The sequence below is a fragment of the Anolis carolinensis genome, chromosome 5 (assembly GCF_035594765.1).
Source record: "Anolis carolinensis isolate JA03-04 chromosome 5, rAnoCar3.1.pri, whole genome shotgun sequence".
NCBI lineage: Eukaryota > Metazoa > Chordata > Lepidosauria > Squamata > Dactyloidae > Anolis > Anolis carolinensis.
In genome coordinates, this window is record NC_085845.1 from 154,001,528 (window position 1) to 154,022,808 (window position 21,281).

At 37.3% G+C, this 21,281-nt stretch overlaps 1 protein-coding gene across 1 annotated transcript in view; it reads left to right on the top strand.

Annotated features, from left to right (window-relative positions):
• trhde (thyrotropin releasing hormone degrading enzyme) overlaps window positions 1–21,281 on the top strand; it is a 328,094-nt gene that overhangs the window by 245,794 nt on the left and 61,019 nt on the right. Inside the window, exons 8-9 of the mRNA XM_062982616.1 lie at window positions 7,305–7,370; window positions 8,058–8,245. Of these exons, the coding sequence (XP_062838686.1) occupies window positions 7,305–7,370; window positions 8,058–8,245 (254 nt within the window). The remainder of the gene's footprint in view (window positions 1–7,304; window positions 7,371–8,057; window positions 8,246–21,281) is intronic.

The window sequence follows — 21,281 nt, forward strand, 5'->3', positions numbered from 1 at the left end:
ACAGTTGGCTCTCATTTAACCGGCACCTGTGGGGAGCGGTCGATGTTGGATAACTGAGAGGTGACTAATAACAGCACACACACTTGCCACACCGAGACTATTCAGTGTATTCCAGCTCACCAAACTAGGATTACAATAGGAAGAAAACGGTCACACTTTGCGGCTGCAAGGCTATTCACTGCTAATCCACCTGGCCAACAAACAAATCCAAAAAGCCACAGCAACGCGTGGCCGGGCACAGCTAGTACACGATAAATCAGTTTAAAAAATTAACTTACATAAAACATTCATAAAACGCATTATAAAATACAGATAGGCGTGCTCAAGTTTAAAAGACTGGGTCTGTCAATTGAGTTCCAGTATACATAATAGTAATTAATGCTGCTGATTCTTATTCAAAAGCCTGGCCCCACAACCAAGTTTTAACCTTCCTACGGAAGGATAGGAGGGATTGTTGTTCTGACAATAGCATGTAGTAACCTTTATTATATTTTCAATAAAGTTCTTCTATCATCAAGTTGGACTTATTTTGGAGACAGTTTAGGTCTGCAGCTGACAGAGGCTATCCCATGAAGAATGTAAGACTGACATACACGTAGGAGTAGACAAATTCTTTCATGCAGTATGTTCTCATTCTGTATAATCAGTACTTTGAATTGTGACTAGAAGTTGATTAGTAACCAGTGGATCTTTTTCAAGATGCTCCTGCTCAAAGAGATGTACATAGTGGTTGACAATGCACTTTGGCTCTGAATTCAAGATGCTTGTGAAGATATTCAATGCCCCAAATACTTGGCCAAGATTGCACAGTGGGTTTCCATGGCTGAGCAGAGATTAGAACCCTGGTTTCCAGAATCCCAATCCAACGCCCAAACCACTACACCATGTTGGAACTGCAGATCACTGAGCGTTGAATACCAGAAAATTATTTGACCATTGAACTCTGAAAAGTACTGCTAATTGCCAAGAAGGAGGGTTGAAAGCAACAAAGTGGCTGAGAGATTTGTAGGAGTGTCTACAGACACCAGTTGCCTAATTGTGTCAGCATCTCCTACTTAATAACCATTGAGAACAGTACATTCTCTTCTTGTCCCTTCCTTTGCACAATTAATTATGTTAATAAATGTACAGTGTTTGCAGCTTCCTCTTGGGGAAAGGGCCCTTCTCTGTCTCAGCCCCAGTTCCTCAAACTTAGAGAGATCATTGTCACCAGGAGATGCAGATTCCTGCCAATCTGTCCCCTCATCTTTATCCAGATAGCCTCACTCTTGGGGTATGTTATAGTGAACCTGTCACCTCATCTCATTCACAAGTTTAGTATTTGTATTACTTATTGTCACATACCCCTGTTCATTCATGTCTGTCTGTCAGCATTTTACTCAATACATCTGATGCAGTAGAGTCAGTGTATAACATCCCTTTGTGTGTTGTAGTTCAAGTGATGTTATAATTAGCAGGATAAATGGATTGATGGCATGAAAAAAATTGACCAATGGCTTTATTTATGTAGACAAAAGGCATTAAAAGGAAATTCGGCAAGAAAGCTGAACAATCCAAAGCACAGAACTTTCTATAATGCCAGCCAGTTTAGACCTGTCTTTGAATTGAGGACAGAACCACCCACCCTCTTGAATATGTGTTTGTATGAACTTGAACATGTTTTCAAGGAAAAACTTGAACATGTTTTCAGGACAGATCCCAAAATGAAAATTCTCTGACCCAGTCAACAAATATAGATGTTTGGAAGTCTGTAATCTCAAACTTTCACCTAGAATAAATTACATATGTTATATATTTATTTTTAAATATAATGAAGATTGAGATGATTATATTGAAAAGATAAAAATAAGTGTTCTGGATTTGTGAGTGCTCATAACAGAACAAGTAGATCAAAATTACATATTCTTTGGTTTGTTTATTTACAACTTAATTATTTTCTCAACTAGAGATCTGTTACAATTCAGTTCTCTAGAGGTTTGATGGAATTTGAATTAGTACGGTACTCCAAAGGCTTGATTTCCCAACTGTACCTGTTATATAAACTTAGCTACAAAGAACTACCTGTTTATACAGCTGCGTGAAACATAGACACTTAGGTAGAAATCACCCCAAGGAATGGAAAAGCATCTGGTTTCGTGACCCTGCATTGTCAGTATGAATTAATGTTTAAAATGTTTATTTAAAATAATAACCAGATGGCATTGACACAAGTTAAAATAAGTTTTACTTCAAGCAACTTTCTTGGATTTTTTTGATGGAGTGTGTGATGGAGGTATTATACCCATATGCCATAGTAGCAACTCCTGCACCCATTACGTAATCATTCTCAAATAGCACTTCTATCTGTGTAGTAGAAACATCAACATGTTAACCAAATTGTAAATATTTTTCATAAGTAGCAGTCAAGTCAAATGATTCCTAGATTTTGGAAAGTTGAAACAATCTTTCTACTAGCAAATCATTTTAGTGTGTCACATAACATCCTTCTGATGAGAAAGATGACTGTAGTTTGATATATTGGTCTGACCAAAATTTTTGGTTAATAGTGTCTCTGATTAATTTATGGAAGCCAGTTTCAAAAGCCACAATTTAAAGCTGGTTTATTTTGAAATTGCCCATAGGAACATTTGTTGTGCAAAATATGAAACCAATTGGTTAGCAGGAATTCTTTTAAAATTAAATGTTTCTAGAGAGAAAGAAAATTCATAGGTCTTAGACCACTGCAGCTCATTCTGGCTCATTAATGCCATGGTAAAGTAGGTGTGGGAATTATATAGCCCTCCAGATGTTGTTAGACTACAACTCCCAGCTGCCTTGTCCAGTCAAGTTAATGGCGAAGAAGCTGAGAGATGCAGTTTAACACACAGAGAGCCATTTTGGAGCCACCACCAAGCTAAAACTTATTTAAGTATAACGTAGAATCATAAACACTAGTGTGTTTTTCTTTTATTTCATGTGATAAACGTAATTCAAAATGATTTAAATAAAATGAATACATACAATAATATTTTATTGTAGGCATGGCAGCAAAAGGCGTGTTTGGGTTTTTTTTATATTGAAAAACAGTTGGGTGGGGTGGATGTAGTTTCTGACAGGCCAAAGAATGCAGAAACATTTATCTCTTCTTGAAAACATTCACTATACAAATTAAAATAAATTGCAATGTCTAATGTAGACTGTTAAGTATGATTAATTGCCTTGATAGAGGATCTTCACATCTTTTGTGAATAGCAAAACAGTATATAATATACTGCTCAAAATTGTGCCATCATCAGGGGAACTTTAATTATAGAATGAAATACTCATCTTACATTGGTCACAGTAACATAGAACTCATTAGTTTTCAGAGAGAGGTTCATACATTTATAAGTGGCATTGTGGCCAATTGGGATTTGAAAAGATTTTTATCCATTTCAAGATTTGTAACATTTGGCATTAACAGGAATACATTTTTAAATGATCCTGTAAGCACACACATGTAAGTAGGTTCTCATAAAACATTAAAAAATTCTTGTGGTACCTTAAACATTATGAAATGTCCAACACAATGAATATACTAATTTTTATTTTATAGCTTTTTTATTGCAACAGAAGAGTTCTTAAACTGTAGTCAGCAGCATCCCAAAACTCTGTAACAACCTCTCAGAGGAACTATAGAATAAGTTATTCAAGCCCCTTCTGTCTTTTCACATGTCTTTGCTTTGCTGAGTGGAGGAAGCAACAGTAGAAGACAAGGAGGGCAATGACTCCACTCTTGGCAACCTTACAAGCTAGAGGAAGCAGCAGTAGTGAAGATAAGAAATACAACTATAACTTGATCCTTAGCAACATGTTGCTGGTACTGCAAAGCAATGACCATGAAGAAATGGAGAGTGAGGTGAAACAGTAGAAGGCTGGACCCTCTGCTGGAAGAGCCACCACCCGTACCATCACCCATATTCTAAGGCTACTCCCTCCTCATGGATCTTGCAGTAAGCAGAGACTGTGATGCTGATGACAGTAGTATCACAACTAGTCACAGGCCTAAGCCTGCTGAAGCAATTACCATGAGGATGTTTCTCTCCCTCCTCTTGTAGATGTGAGGTGAAATAGGAGCATTCTGTAACCTGCTCAGTGCCCTCAGTGAGGGGGAGCAGCTATGGAACAAGTGCTGAACTAGAAAGGTATGTCGGAATTATGGAGGTGGCAGGAAACTCTTCAAGTAGCAAGACTACTGCATTTTTCTCAAAGAGGAGGAGGAGTGGTTTTCATCTTCATGGTCACTGATGTGCAGCAGCAGCAATATGTTACTAGGGGCAAGTTACTGCTCTTCTTTTCTATGGGTCTCCTTCCCAACCTAGCCAAGCCTTCACCATAGGAGGAGCTGTACGAGTTGATGGTGTTGCTGTCCCAGTCTAACTCAGGACACTTTCCAGGCAAGCAAACTGGGTGCTTGGGGAGGGGGGTGAGGAGATGGCAGTTATGGCTGACATGTGATAAAGACATCAACAATTAGTGGCTGCTTTAAGAGCAGCCACCATATCTAGTAGGGGAAAGAGGTTAGTGGTCCTGGTTTTCATCTTTTGGAAGACATTTATTTATTTACAGTACAGTGTTCCCTCACTTATCATGGGGGTTACGTTCCAGGACCACCCGCAATAAGTGAAAATCCACAAAATAGGGACACTATATTTATTCTATGTGTGGAGGAGAGCAAACCACAAACCACTTACTACAATGCAATCTGTACTTTATTTTAGCAGTTACAATATATAGTACACCAGGAAGAATGGAAGCTAAATAACCCTTTTTTATTTCCAACTCTTCCCTACCCTCCCCCCTCTCCCTTTATTTCTCCCTTTCCCCCCTTCCAAAACCCTTCGCACACCGCAAAAACCCACAAAACAGGGAAAACATTGTGATAAATGTGTACATTAATATTAATTGAAAACCCATGGAACAGCGAGGGAACGAAATGTGAACTGTGAAGTAGTGAGGAAACACTGTATTTATATTCTGCCCTTCTCATTCACAGACTTCCACCTTTTTTGATTACTGGCATTTTTCTGGTATTTCCTTATGGTGCTGTTAAAATATCTCCCTGTTTAACGGGTACCTATTTATCTACTCACAGCGGTTTTCAATCTGCTAGGTGGACAGTGAGCTGGGCTGAAGGTTGAGCGCTCACCCCCAATCCGGGTTTTGAACTGCCAGCCTTTCAACTGGCAAGATTTATTGCAGGTGGTGGTTAACCTGCTGTGCTAAAACCTAGCCTTATTACATATGAGTTGTTAAGTCATAAATCCTTATTAAGTTGTTTGAATTCAACTGGGAGAGAGAAACAGCATTGTTAAATATTTCTTTTGGTCTAGGAGAGCCATGAAGAAATTACTGAGATAGGATGTCATGAACAGAGTCAGTTTGGGAATCTCTGGCCTATAGAAATCTATATAATATAGCCAGTAGGGATCTGGATATGTGATTTTTATTAGAGTCAGTTCATACAGTTGTCCAGTCTCTTAAATTGTGTTGGTGTATCATCTTATTCCAATTTAAAAGATCTTTTCTTGAATGTGTAATGTACTAGGTATATTCTAGAGAACTTCAATGCAGTAATAAGGATTTCAGTTCAGATTCTCATACCGCTACAGGTTTACTAGGTCTGCCATCTCAATTACAGTTGCATATGGAAAATAACAGACTAGTGTTATATTATCACCTCCCCCCCCCCAGTGCACAAACATTCTGCACATCATCCTGTCCTTTTCAGCAGCTACCATGCGATAAAAACCAGTTAGAGCAGTCTATACAAAGAAGAATGACCTGGGAACTCCAGCTTGTTTATATGTTCATTGTTTTATCATTTCAAAGGCAGACAGCTCTACTCCCAGTGTAAGAATGGAGTGTCTTGCTGAATTGTATGGTTGTTTATTTTTAGATAGATAGCAGCAAAGGAAGTTGGGAAGCGGATAGGGTACTGTCTTTTCTAACACCTTTTTCATGTCATTGTTAAAATTATGCATTGTAGTTAAGTGACTCATTGTTCTCATTTAGCTTTTCTAACATGTGATTATATGGGAGTTGGTTCTTGCACAATGAGTTGGCAGAGGGAAAGCTGAATCTGTCACAGGCACTAGCAATGTCTACATCAGAAACTTTGTTTCATAAATTGTAATTATTACTGCATAACCTAGTTCACACACTGTGGAGAGCATACAGTTTGAACAATTTCTCCAGTTTTATCCTTTTGCTATGAATGAAAGTTTATTTCCTCGTATTTACCCAAAGATGAAATCGGAATCACAGAATCGTAAAGTTAGAAGAGACCTCATTGGTCATCCAGTCCAACCCCCTGCCAAGGATCAGGAAAATCGCATTCAGGAAAATTGAATCCTATTTAACCTTAAATAAATAGAAGGCATTTCAATAGTTTCTGATTTTTGTTCCAAGCATTGCCTTTCATTAGATGACATTTATGGCTGGGAAGGAAACCCAGACCTTCTATATGCTGCTGAGACACAAATACCATCATCCTTGACGTTTGGCCATTGGATATATTGCAGTTGGAGTCCAATAGTATTGAGAGGGTCACACATTTTTGATTATGGTTTATACTACTAAAGAGCCCTGAATAAATTCAGCCAAGATCAAGAAAGTGATAAGAGTTTCCACCAGTCTTTGTAGGATTGTAGGAACACAAACAATTTCCGCAATAGATTCCTCATACTTGCAGGTGTAGGAGATGGTTAAGCTGAGAGACATCTGGCTCATTTAGCACATGATAGTAGCTACATGCAAGTAAGCATGCTTCTTAAAGTGAGGTTTCCAGCTATAATATATACCACATAGTTTGATAGAATTATATATTTCTCTTTAATCAAAAGGAAAGACACATATCTACAAAATCTCATTAGGCATAAGATTGAGGTTTGAATGGTCTACTCCTTGTTTAAATATTTAATAACTGATCTAGCTAAGTCTGTGACATTAACCACAAGATAGTCTGCTAAAATAACAAATAGCACTTAGCTCGGGAAACTTTCCTGTTAGTGGCAAGATTTGCTGGAAACAGATACAGAAATTTAATGAGTGGTTTAAAAATGTAAATTAGAAAATGAATTAGGATGGGTGGGGAGTCAGAGTGGGGAACTCCTTTTATAGAGTAATGCCATGGAAAGTTGTTTCTTTCCCCCATTGTTTACATGTTGGAAAGTGCTTTCATGAAATATTTGTGTTATTATTTATTACAATATAAATGGAACTTGGTAGGTTGGTATAGAAGAACCTGGATTTGTATTGTAATGACTTATTTATGTGTTTTCTAGGATTATTTGACAATTCACAAGTATGGCAACGCTGCTAGAAAAGACCTATGGAACACACTGTCAGAGGTAAAAAAAACAAAAAACCTTAACATACCTTATAGTTATTGTCATTTTCCCCTTAGGAGTCAAATTTACCTGAAGGAAATATGCTTATAATTTGATCTTGTAAACAACAAATCTAGGACATATGATAATTATAAATTGTTGCAATGCATTGTCAGAAACTATGAAAAAGATACAGCACAGATAACTCATTTCTCCCAGATGTGGCATTAACTAACTGTACTAAAATTCGAATCAGTTTTACATTTTTTAATGTGAAAGATATAATTTTGAAATGGGAGGTCTGGAGTAATGTTCCATACTTCCAATCTCTAGGGATGTTTTGGGATGTTCTTAACCATAGTTTAGAGATCAGGAAGATGGTGCAGAGTTGTATATCTCTTTTTGGGGTCTTTGCTTTGTCTTTCCATACTGTATTTAATTATTACATAGGCAGGGAATGCAAGGCCAAACTATGGTTTACTGTTTAAAGTGAAAGTAAGGAAATATTAATTATGTCAATATCTTGGAATAATTTTTATTATATATCCATAGAATTATAAATATTTAAATCAGCCTAAAATCAACTTAGATTAATGTATCTGCATAAAGCATGTTATGCAAATCTGTGCATTTTTCCCTATAAGAGATTGTACTGGTGGTATTATGTCAGCATATAAATGGGACTTTATGTTCTTTTTTCCTTTAAAGGCACTTAGAAAGGTTGGGAAATTTGTGAATATTCAAGTAGTAATGGATCAGTGGACACTCCAGATGGGTTATCCTGTTATCACCATCATGGGAAACGAAACTACAGACAATATTGTAGGAATTTCCCAGGAACATTTTATTTATGATCTCGATGTCAAAACCAAAGATTCTGGTCTTGGAAACAACAGGTACTTACCTAGTATAACTACAACACTTTTCATTTGTCTCAATACGTATTACATTGGTGTCTAATAAGAAATGCCCATATTAATTAAACAATTATAAATTATAAGTAAATTACTATATTTTCTATATTTATACTATATTGCATAAACTATATACTGTAAGAATATAAACTATATAAGAACTATATAGTGGTGCCAGTATCTGTACATTTTCATTTTTTGAATTTTTCTCTTGTTTATTTTTAAATGTACAGAACATTTATAGATCAGGGCAGATATCAATGTGAAATGGAAATGAAAGCTTACATTAGAATTTCAGTAATATGCACTTCACTGTAGAATTAGCGGCCGTAGCTCAGTACCATTGAATTATGGTAGTTGTAGTTTGGTATGGTGCTAGTTCTATTTGGCAGAGAAGATCTATTCAAACTATAGCTACTAAGCATTAAGTCATGTCAGGTAATGTTGTCTCAAACTGCATAAAATCTACACCGTAGGTGCAGCCTTAACCTGTATCCACACAATAGGATTATAGGAGTTTGAGACACCATATTCACTGCCATGGGCAATGTTATGGAATTATGTAATGTATTAGATATTCTGTTAGATATTTACCCTCCTTGCAGAGAGGTCTGGTGCAATGATAACTAGGATGGATCAATGCAATTAAAGTGCTGTCAAACTATAATTCCATGCCGGGGGGGTGGGGGGTCAGTTAGTTTCTCCCAATCACCTGACTTTTATGTTCATCTATGCAGGTGAGTTAGTTGTGGTGAGTACAGTTATACATTAACAAGAGGATAGAAACAGTTTCTTAACTTAAAAAAAAAGAAACAGTTTCTTAACTTTTAAATTTGAACTTGTACTCAGTATAACAGTCAGTTAAAAAGGGGAAATAAGTCTTGATGAGGAAGACTGGATTTATTACTGTTGGTAAGACATATCTATTTAAAGTAATTTACTGAAGTTGGATTTGTTATGCCGCTCCAGATGTTGTTGGATTGCAGGACATGATGGGCTGTCATTTCCCTGCAAATAGGAGTGGCCTGCAGGACAGGCAGCAGTGCGGGACTAAAGAGCCTTGCCCAGCCACTTGTCAAGCCCTCCTCTTTGCAGAAGGACATGGCAGGCCACCATATCCTCCCGCAAAGAGGGGCATCCTACAGGACATGCAGCTGTGTGGGGTTCAAGAGCCTCTCCCAGCCGCCTGTTAAGCCCCTCGCTTTGCGGTAGGACACGGTGGGCCGCTGTATCCTCCCATGAAGAGGAGCACCCTGCAGACACACATTGCTGTCCCTTTATCTCCACGCCAATTGGACCCAGACCTCTTACCATGGCATCTGTCACCCTGCCTCCCCCCAAAGCCAACCTTCCTCCCTGGCCTGGCCCACTGGCACAGGCCAGCATGTGCCCCCCTTTCTAAAAAGTTTGCTCGTGCCTGATCTAGAGAGCTGCATGAATTCTGCCCTTATTGATGTTTCTCCAGGTATGCTCTTAGATCTTACTTTTAAACAATTAGATTGCTTGTGAGCATCCCAAAGCTGAAGTTTATCTCCCCTGAAAAGTATGATTTTTAGGTACCACTTATGACTGAGTAGGGTTTGTAGACATATTTAAAAGTCAAACACCACATAACAATGGCTGAGAGAAATAATTTAACATGCATATTTCAAAATATACATTGTTTCAGATAATGGGATGGAATATAACTTTTGTGGGTTAACACAACTTGGAAGAATGGTGTTTACTAACACTTTAATTGGTTTGATTCATGATTGATTTATTTAAAGTGCACATTAATTGCTAACATACAATTAATGTTCCATACTTGAATGTGATTACAAATGCCTAATTTCTATGTAATTATATCCCAGACCTCTAAAAATATATCTGCCTTCTTCTGAATGGCTTTGCAGCAATGCAATCCCATTCAAAGGTTCAGAAGAAAAGAAAGATTGTAGACAAAGATCTAGTAAAATAAATTTGTAATGTTGTAGAATTTAGCCATCTCTTGGTTCTCATCAATTTCAGATGCTACGGCATTGAGAAACCATCTTCAATACTTATTTCTGGTTCTTTTTTTATCTTTTGCTTTAATTTGATATGTACCTCAGCTCAAGGAGTTATTTGAACATGAGAAATAAATGAATGGTACAGTAGGTAGCCGTGTTGGTGCCACAAACCACCATATATCATTAAAAGCTTACTATAAGATAAAACAGCATCATGAAACACTTTGATGATTCATTAGCATTATGCTATCATATTTTCTATTATTGTTAGCCAAAATTTCAGGGTATTGTTTTTTTAAAAAATAATCTGTAGGTCTAAAAGAGCAGTAACACCATGTTAAGTTTTTCATGAGAAATACATTCATTTGTCATATAAGAGATTAAAATTCTGTTCACAATGGGGTGGCATGGATGAACTGTCTGCGAAAAGCTTTATTTCATGTTTCTAATAATGATTTGTTGCCAGTGTGCTATAATTAAGCTTGTATTGTTCCCTAGAGCAGGCCTTAAAACTTCCTCCCTATATTTATTTTATTAAATTTTCTGTTTCTTTTCTCCCAGTAAGGGATTCAGGCCAGGCACATATAACCAGGGCTAGGATTAATGAAGCAATCTGCTCTGTTATATTTTAATGTTTGTACATATATTATAGTAAAAGATAAGATCTCTGTGTCTGCCTGTCTGTGGCAGCTCTTAATTATCAGAGTATTATACTAGGGATCTCAAACTTCATTAGAAGGCTTTTGGTCAATGTCTAAGAGCTTGATTATACTGATGCCAAACTTTACCCCCCCCCCCCCCTTTCTCCTTAATTCCTGTCAGGACATAGACTCCTCTTAAAGTGCCACATGCACAAGTAGTAATAACAAGTGTTTATTAATTAAAGTATAGAACTCAAAACTTCAGTGTTATAACAAAAGGAAAACATTTCTGCAACAAATAAAGCACTTAAACGGGAGCAGAGAGATAATCCGGATTATCTAGCCTGATAATCTGGTTTAAACACATTCAAAACATTCCAAAAAGCAACCGCCACGCTATGCTGTGGCACAAAGAGTCAGGAGAGAGCTAACTGCTCTCAACACAAAGCCAGGAGTCAAGCCTGAATTCAAAAGGCACAAAGGAAGCCAAAACGCCAATTCAAAGGGGTAAGCGCTGTCGTTGTCAAAAGCAAGCCAAGTTCAGGAGCCAGTGGAAGCCAGGAATGTCAAGCCAGAAACGCCAAAGTGGGAGTAAACAGGGCCGTTGTCAGGAAGCAAACTGGAATCAGGAGCCAGAAATACCAAGCCAGAAACACCGAAACAGGAATGCCAAAGCAGGGAACGCTGAAGCAGGAGCAAACGATGTCGTCATCAGGAAACGGACCGGAGTCAAGGAGCCAGAAATGCCAAAGCAGAGATGCCAAAGCAGTCGTCAAACAGGAACGCCAAAGCAGGAAGTAATCCGGATTCAGGAACACACGAAGCTGTACAGCCAGGACCCAAGGAGACAGGCAGCGACAAAACAACATCCCAAAAGACACCTTGCCTTCTGCAAGGCAATAGTTCTCCAAACTCTACTTTTAACTTACTCATCGGAGTCTGATGCTGATGAGACCTCCGCCCTTTCCTTATCAATCACAGCTGATCTTGATCTTGTTATTGGACCTTGCCTCCCATCCCCCCAACCCCTCCATCTCTGTTCAAGACTTAGATCTCCCCATTTCCCAGAAGTATGAGAGGCTTGCCAATCCCCTGATGCAGCCCCATGGGTTGGCTCATCATCCACATTTACTTGAGTCCAGTCAGCACTCTCCATCTCACTCCCAGACCCATCATTCCCAGAGAATCCCTCAAAAGTCTCCTCATCCGTGGGAGCAGTAGGTATGTCCCAGATCTTTTTCCTTTCTCTTTCCTCATCTGACTCATGCTCTTGAGTAGACCTTTTGGTTCCTCTACTCTCTGCGAAATCATCATCTAGTATGGACTCCTCATCACTAGAAAACCCATAAAATGTCTCATCCTCCGAAGGAGCCCTAAGTATTTCCCGGACTCGCTTTACTTGTTCTTCATCAAGCACCTGCTCTCTGTTAGCCCTTTTTCTCCTTCTAGCTATTTCACCTGTAGAATCATTACCGCCCCTTGGCCCAATTACAACAATTCCCATCTACACTACCACATAAAATCCATATTATCTGCTTTGATCTGGATTATATGGCAGTGTGGACTCATATAATCCAGTTAAAAGCAGATAATGTGGATTATCTGCTTTGATAATCTGGATTATATGCAGTGTAAAAGGGTCCTTAGTCATGCCTGTGCCTTTGCTGATGTCAGCAAAGATGCCCAGTGATACCAAGAAGCTTTTCCAAGTTTGTTGGCTGCTGGAGTGCCAGCAACAAACAAGTCAAATAACAATGTCCATACAATGGGGCTCAACTGGTTGACTGGATAGTGGACCACTGTTTCTTAAACCATGGACCCTGGCCTCAAATTGGGCCCCCTTAGCTCAGTGTTGGGATCACAAAAAATTGGCAACAGTAAAAGGTTTCTGAACACCACCTATTTACACAACTCTGTTAACAACAATGTGCAGTGTTTACAGTGGACTCTGGATAAAATGCTTCAGCTGTACTCTACAAAATGGAAAATCAGCTTGTTTAGTAAGCCTTGCAAATGCTGGTATATTGTTAGTAAATGTTTTGTTTTTATACCTATTTTATAAACCTATATACTTAGGGTCATGTAAAAAAATTGGGGAAGAAATTTTACCTTGAGCAAAAAATGTTTAAAAAGCTCTGATCTGGATCTGGATTCTACTCCTGCTGCTGATGTGGATCAAGGGCAGAGTTTCCTAACAGCTCAGTAGAATCCAGGGCTGGTCTGATACATTTCTGCTCCAGACCAGCCCCAGATTTTGGTGTACATGTAGATTAGCCCTAAATTGCAATACCAAATATAGTGTTTGCTAGAAACAAATAAAAACAGTCCAGTTGTTGTCAAAGGTGTTCCTCCCAGGATGACATTCCAAATGCAGGCAATTCCCTATGCAGTCAAAATATGGGGATTGCTATAACTCATGGGAAAATATTTTTAAATGTGCTACAAAAGATGAAGGACCTCTCTGAAACACTACAACTAGATTTGTGAGGCAGGGGGGAAAGTATGATAACAATTGAGGGCTAATGCTAAGGTTAGATTCTTGAGGTGTATAAATGGGCAAGAAACACAGCTGACAAGATTCCAGAGCTGCTTTTAAAAGGGACTATGCAAGTAGAAGATCCCTCTTGAAATAGTAAATACAGATTCTAGCAATACCAGGTACCATTTTGGTGGGAAACCAGAGAGGATTTTTGTAGATTTTTGAAATGATGGAAGGTTAAAGAACTTCTGCTAAATTTGCTAGCGTTTTTTATTTTATTTTTTAAAAAGGAGAGGGCTTTCTGAGGGACTAGTACTAATACCTGAAAAGTTTAAATTACTTTAAAAATGAGTGAAAATAAGTAAACAGGAACCACCACAAATCCTTTTTAGATATGTGAAATCTGGATCCAGATGACAACAGGCTTATTTAAACTGATGCTACATAAGTACTGAAAACCAATGTAATATAGTTTGCTAACTATTTTTACTCTATGCTTTCCCTCTTTTTTCCTGAATATATTGTAGTAAATTATAACTATAATTCCTTATAACCTCTTTATGGTTACCTGTAGTTCTTATACAGGTGGCATAGCATTATGCAGGAGCTAGCTGTTTAATGAGAAGTAATCATACAGTGGGCAGAATGGGGCTTCCTGCTCTCTCAATGGGGTAGTGGAAACATAATAATATATATTTAACTAAGCATATTGTAGGTTTTTTTAAAAGGCCCTTGAAACAATTCAGTTTTGCATTGCCATCATCTAGTTAGATTACATAGTCTTTCTCTTTGCCCAATGTGGCAATTGGATTGTTTCAAGACGGAAGGGAGGTTGGTCGTGCAAACATGCCATTTCCAAATTATGCTGCATTCATATAAGGCTGTATGTGTTACATTCCAAAACTGCATGGGTGCCTTCACTATCCGTAGCAGCTTGTGAGAATGAGTATGCACATTGTTTGGGGCCATACCATTATATTCACATCTGTGAAAGTCTATATTTTCAAATAATTTCTTTTCATTTAGTTTGAATGCTGAAATCACATAGACATAATCTTTTGGCAGCTAAAAAATTCTAAAAATCTACCTGTTTCACTTTTTTCCTAAATACATTTTTAATTAGAAAGGTAATATTAAAGTTTTCCAATGGGAAGTGTTTGGCCCTGGAAGTGCATTGACTAGTTTATTAGATTATTCATATGAATGTGTGTCTAACTCAGTATTTAGTGCTGCTAAATCAAGACATTTTTCTTTTTAAAAGAAAATTACAGAGATGTAAGATTAACAAAAAGAAAAAGGGGGAGTTAGAGACAAGAATAGCAAGATCCCAATTCTATATCCACTTTTCTATTATTTTTGTTTTAAACTAAGTAAGAAATTAATTTTTCTTCTTTTTTTCTTCTCCTTTTTAACATCACAGTAACCTTTTTGTATTAGACAACGGTGGAAAAAGCTGATAATATAAAATGTTTTTAAAAGTCTCTACTCTATAATTATTCCTATACCCCTCCCCATTTCATATATTTTAGCAATAAAATTATATTTTACAAAAGAAAAAGAAAATTTTATGTAGGCCTAGTAGATTATTTTTGTATTTTTAATTTTATAACCCCCTTTTGTTGGTAGAATAATGATCCATTTAGCAGACAATGAATCTAGGAATTGACTTTTGGGATATAGGGGATAGTATAACAGTAACAGTGTCATCCTTGCCCTCAGTTATTTTCGTGACATTATTTTTTACAGCATGCATTATAGAAGCAACAAATAAAGAGAATATAAAACAATATGAGGTGGAAAAAGAGGGAGGAGGAGATGGAAAAAACACTTTATAAATTATCCTAATATAAAGTATGTCCTTGCCATGTTTTATTCCTTTTTAATGTACTGGTTGATAATAAAAATGTTATCAGGCAACCTTATCTTGGAGAACTGCCAGAAGTGGTTGGGCAACACTATGTACCAACAAATTGAAATGCAGGCAGCCTTCTTTGTGAATAAGGTAATAGCTGGCAAAATACAGTTCACCCCCAACAACCTCTACAAGGCCCCAAGATGGTTCTTTTTCTGCCACTTATGGAAGCTTTTTGGAATTTACATTGACATTTAAACAATTTACACACACATCTAGTTTGTGGAATGAGAAGTGGGATTTTAACTACATATGGGTTTTTATGTAGAGGGTATAGGTTGTCTGGACAACCTGCTGGAGGGTGACTGGCAGAATATTGCTTATCTTTGTACAAATTTTCTTTGCTCCACCCCCTCGATTAAATGTGTGATGAATAGCAGGTCAGATTTAAGACCTACTGCATTCACAAGGGCTTATCACAGATTGATCATGCAGATGGATACACTCTTTATTGCAGGGGATTATTTGGATGTGTTGCACTCCTGGCCCGGAAACACCTATGACCACTGCGCCACACAAGAATTCAGAAATATAAGCAAACAGTTTATTGTTAAAAAAAAACCAAAATCAGGAATAAGGAAGGAAGACTTATAATCCAAAAAAGGTTTAGCAAACGGTGAGAACCAAACAATAATCCAAATGTCTCATAAAGTTGCATAGGTGACAAAGACCAGTAACAGCCAGGAATCACAGATACAGCATAAGTCCACAATCAGGAAGATATAACTAGTAGGACTTGAACAGGAGAACATGAACAGGAACATAGAAAACTTCCAGAGCATATTAAATCCAAAAATCAAAGCTTGACTTGAACCAGGAACAAGAGAATTTAGGCTTAGCTTCTCATTCTAACGCAGCGTTGCCTGAACTGACCTTAAGGTAAACAACTTGTTGTATAACAGACACCCATGAAATCATTCTGTTTCTCGTGAATTTCTTTCACAACTTTCCCACATAATCTCCCTGAACAACACAATCTATTTTCGGCTCTGATTTGTAAACAAAAACTTTTGTTGATCTCCATAGCTGCAGGTAGGTTCCTATGGGATCCCTCCTTGTCACTCAGCTCTTCGTTCGATTCCTTATCTTCTGTTTCTACTTCTGACTCCCCTGAATGCCCTTGGGTCCCTCCACTCCCCTGAATGCCCTTGAGTCCCTGCACTTTTTCTCAGAGAGAACCACCATTTCCCAGACTTGAGGGCCCATCACTTTGTGCCACAGGAAAACTCACAATCCTCTCTGAATCATCAGTTAAACCATCAGCCTCTAGTGACAGATCTTCAACAGGATGGCCCTTATGGTCTCTCCAACTCTATGAACTTCACACAGCAAGTGCTTCTCCAGACTCCCCCGGCACTGATCCAGAATACCCAACTCTAGATCAGGGCTAGGAGATTTGCCCTGTGTAGATGGTTGCCTAGTGGTTCTGGACATACATTTCCATAGAATACATGTAAGTATCCATGAATATTCAGTATGTGAAAAGAAAACTTGCTTACTTTGAGCCACCTACTAAGGTTGGGACATGAGGAGCAATTCTTATATCTAGTTTGTCCACTTAAGTGTAGCTCAAAACAGCTCCAGGACAACATTATATGAGGCAGATGCTTAGAAGAAAAAGAGTTGAAGTTCTGTTTGTAATATGCATGTTGATAATATGCATTTTAGCTGAAATTTTTGGATTTCTTTCCTTCCTGTTTCTTGCTCAGAACATTTTTTCCAAGGGAAGAGAATTATTCACTTAAAACAACTTGCTCTTGAAAGGATTTTAACCACATGTTTAGAATTTCTACAATGTTATAATTATTCTAATTAATTCTTCTGTGGTTAATGGCTTTGTGTATTTATACCACCAAGATGAAAAATAAATGTAGCCGGTTACTGAAGTTTAGTTTTACTTCTCTTTTAATCTCCATGATGAAAAATAATAATAAACATGCAAACACAGACTCAGAGTTTACTTTGTCTATCTTCATTTCACATGGCTTGCCTTGAAGTTAAAAATTTAAAACGCCCAAGATTCCAATTTAATTTTTAATGACACTTAATATTGTTTATAAAGGATATAGTGATTATTGATTTAAACAGGGAAATGGTATTAATTATAGTCTTCCTTTTCAGTATATCTTGAAATTTTATGTCACTGACTACTGAGTAGCCAAAGTCATTGAAGTATTTATAATAAAAAGGGTTCAATAATTTGTTTGGTTCTGTGCTCTAATGAGCTGAAGATGTGGAAGAAAACTGTTTTACCACAGGAAGAAGTTGAATAAAAATAGAGCAGATTTAATGAAAAGCAAATAATATTTCGAGAAAGATTGGAGGGAATAATACTTCGAAAGGGAAAACCAATTTCAACTTAGCAAGAGAGCTTCAGACATTCCTACAAAATTTTGGGTTAGTTGTAGAAGCTCTTGTCCGTCTACCTTGCAATAGCAGTCTGAATATTATTAAGCTAGCTGAATGCTTAAATGGCTGTTTTTCAGAGATTAGGTATGCATGTCCAGGGATACCAGTTGTTATATGTGAGCTGCCTGCATTTGTAGCAACATTAGGGCCATATAGTTTATGGTTTAGTGCAGAAGTGCTGATCAATTATAGTAAGACTGTCCTAACTCAATTTACCATTTTGCTTTGTTCTATACTTTTAAAAACACCATTATTGTAATAAGCTTAAATGACTGGCAAAGGTTAATTAATCTTCAAAAAGTAGGTGAGAAAAACAGGAGCCATTAAGAGAATTGTTTTTGTTATACTGCCATACAATGGATCTTTCTAAATTGCTGACGCTTTCCTATTTTGCAGTATTCTATTTTCAAGAATTCAAACTACCAATAAACCAAAATTAAGTTGTTGTGAATTTTGATCTATTGTAGACATAGAATCATAAGGTTGAAAGAGACCAGTCCAATCCCTTGCGATGCAGGAATACGTATCATTTATAGTTGCTGTTGATATAATTTATGAATTTTGCAGGTATACATGCAAAACCAACAATAACACAAAATGATTAACCTTACTCTCAAGTGAAATTCATATGACTAGAATGGTAATTGCTTCACCAGAAACACAACTCAATTTGTCACATATTTACTAAACTGTCATTTAGTATTTTCATCAGCTTTGTGGGCACGGTGCCTATTATTGGAATCATGCTTTTATTCAGCTCTCCTTCATAATGATTTCTGTCTCTATCACATCATTGTCATTTAGGACCCAATAATAATAATAATAATAATAATAATAATAATAATAATAATAATAATAATAATAATAATGATAATAATAATTGTTATTATTATTTTATTTTTGTACCCCGCCACCATCTCCCCAGAGGGACTCGGGGCGGCTTACAGATATATATATATATATATATATATATATATATATATATATATATATATCTGACATCAGGATTCCCCATCCCCAACGTATACATTTGTATTTCCCTATATTAAAATGATTAATCACTTCCTGTCTATTGTCCCAGTTTAACTTTTTAGGCTCTCCATAGTATGTTTTGGTTGTCATCAGCCTCAATTATTATCTACAACTAGTGACCCCACTGTTTCCTTCCCTCCATTGAAAAAACTCTAGTTACTTCTTCAAACACTTCTTGTTTTAGCCAGTCACCAATCAAAGTGAACAACAGTCCTCTATTACATTACTGCTACATTTACAAAGAGAATTGCTGAGAGCAATTTGGGAACCCAATTACATCATGTCGGTTGTTGCATCTTTATACAAGTGATTGGTGAAGTAGGACAGCCTTTTGCAAAAGCCTAAAGGCTTGTCCTTCAAAAATCATATGTAATCATTCTATCTTTAATAACACTATGCAACACATTTTTTGTTCCTGGGTTGTAAATGTCATTTCCTAATTGGCTCTATCATAAAAACATTAAAAAGTTTATTAAACTGCAAAAACTTTGTTTTTGCAGGACATCCTGCAGCACCCTTTTCTATAGTTTTTCAATTAATATCTCACAACCTCAACCAATTCAACAAAGTTTCTGGAGTATTGTTGAGGCACAGTGACCAAATATTTATAGTATTTATTTCCAATCAGAAACCAGAAATTAGATTAAAATACAATAGTTTAATATGTGAAAAAACACTAAGGGTGGGTGTGTAATGGTCAACCACTACACCAGACTGATCTATATAACGGGTTTTATGGTAGGTAGACCAGAGTCTGATTTTAGTAAACCTGCACACACATGCAAACCTTTTCCCTCTTTCCTGTCTGCACTTCCTCCCTCTCAGCCCTGTCCTTCAATCTGACACCTCTGTTTCTCTCTGTTTCAAAACAATAGTGTTTTTCCAAAACAATATTTCCTTCAAAACTATCTTCCCCTTCCCATCCCTTTCAGGTCATGCCGCTCTCTTCCTTCACCTCTTACACACATCTTTCCCCTGTGCTTGGCAACAAATTTCAAATTCCTTCACTCCTTTTCATTCCCTTCTCCTCTCTTGGCAACCCATTCTCAAATTCTCTTCTTTTCAAATTCACATTTTTTAAATCTCAGCCTTCTTCTGCATTTCAAAGTAAGTACTGCACAATTAAACAGGAAATAGCACTTTCAAACCAGGAACATATTTTTTTTTCAAATTTTGTTACATAATGTAATGTCCCGTCCTAATCTATACTACATACCAAACTGCACTGTCAAAACATTCTCTCTTTCTGTTACACAAGTGGGAGATTTTCAGGGGTGGAAATCCACAGAGATGGAATAACTTATTAAAATTCAAATTCAAGTCACAATTCACTAGTAAGGTCAAAGTCCCCTTCATCATGCCCATTTGAATCAAGCAGGGGGGAAAACTTCATAGATTTATAGCCTTCTCCCTAGCTGGGCCAACAAGTTCTTCAGTTTTACAACAGTTCAGTTTGGCAACTACTTGACCAGTCCTGCATCTGATGGTGCCTGGCAGGCCAGCTGTCAATGTAGCCAAGAAAAAATCATTGCCTCCCCCTCTTCATGCTCATTTTCCTCAATACTACTTTCCTCTGTATTTCTTTCCTCACTTCCAGTGGGCTTCCCCAAATAGTTGGACAGTGGAACCCATTCTACCTTCAAAACCCAAGATACTTTTTCATGAAGTTCATCTGAAACATCTTTTAAAGGATCCACTGAAACACTGCACAACAGATATATGTATAAATGTCTAAAATAACTACTAGATGACTTTTAGGAAAAAATGGGACCTCAGCATTGTATTTACAGGATCCTATTTGTAGTCAGATCAGTGATGAACCTTCAGGCCTGGAAACCTTCAATCATATCTACAGCAGCACACTAACCCAATTTCGAGGCCAGCTGAAGTCAGATGATAATAAGTTGGTGGGGGGAGGAGTTTTATTTTCCACAGTCTTTCAGCATGTAGTACATATTGCATAGATAAAGATTGTATTGCTTAGCATCTGAGATGTAGTTTCCAATAAAAGGAATGACATATTGGATTACAGTCTAGTCATATCACCTGGGTTGCTGTGTTTTGGAGTGTTACTCTACAGTGGGACATCCCGGAAAAAGATCCTGAAACTGGCAAATCTCATCCCTAGAAGTCTCCACAACTGGCACAATCAACCATTCACAGGTTACACAACCCAAGACTGTTTTAAGGCCAAGCTGTCCGGTAAACTATACCAAAAATCATTTTGGGTTGCTTTGAGATTTCCGAGTTGTATGGCCATGTTCCAGAAATTTTCATTGTTATAATGAGGTGATAATAAACATTTGGAATCTGGGGCAAAAAGACTATTGGCACCCTTTCACTGACTAGTCATACTTGCCGTGTAGATAATGGCATATTAAGTGAAATACTCCTTGTGACACCAGTTTCTGAGTCAGGGAAATATTCCTGCATGATCCCCATGCCCATGGAATATACCTTCCTGAAATTATCATAGAAATTGTCAACTATGGATAATAGTGAATCCTTTTGAAATACACTTTTGCCAGAAGTCACCAATGAGTTGCATTCCTAG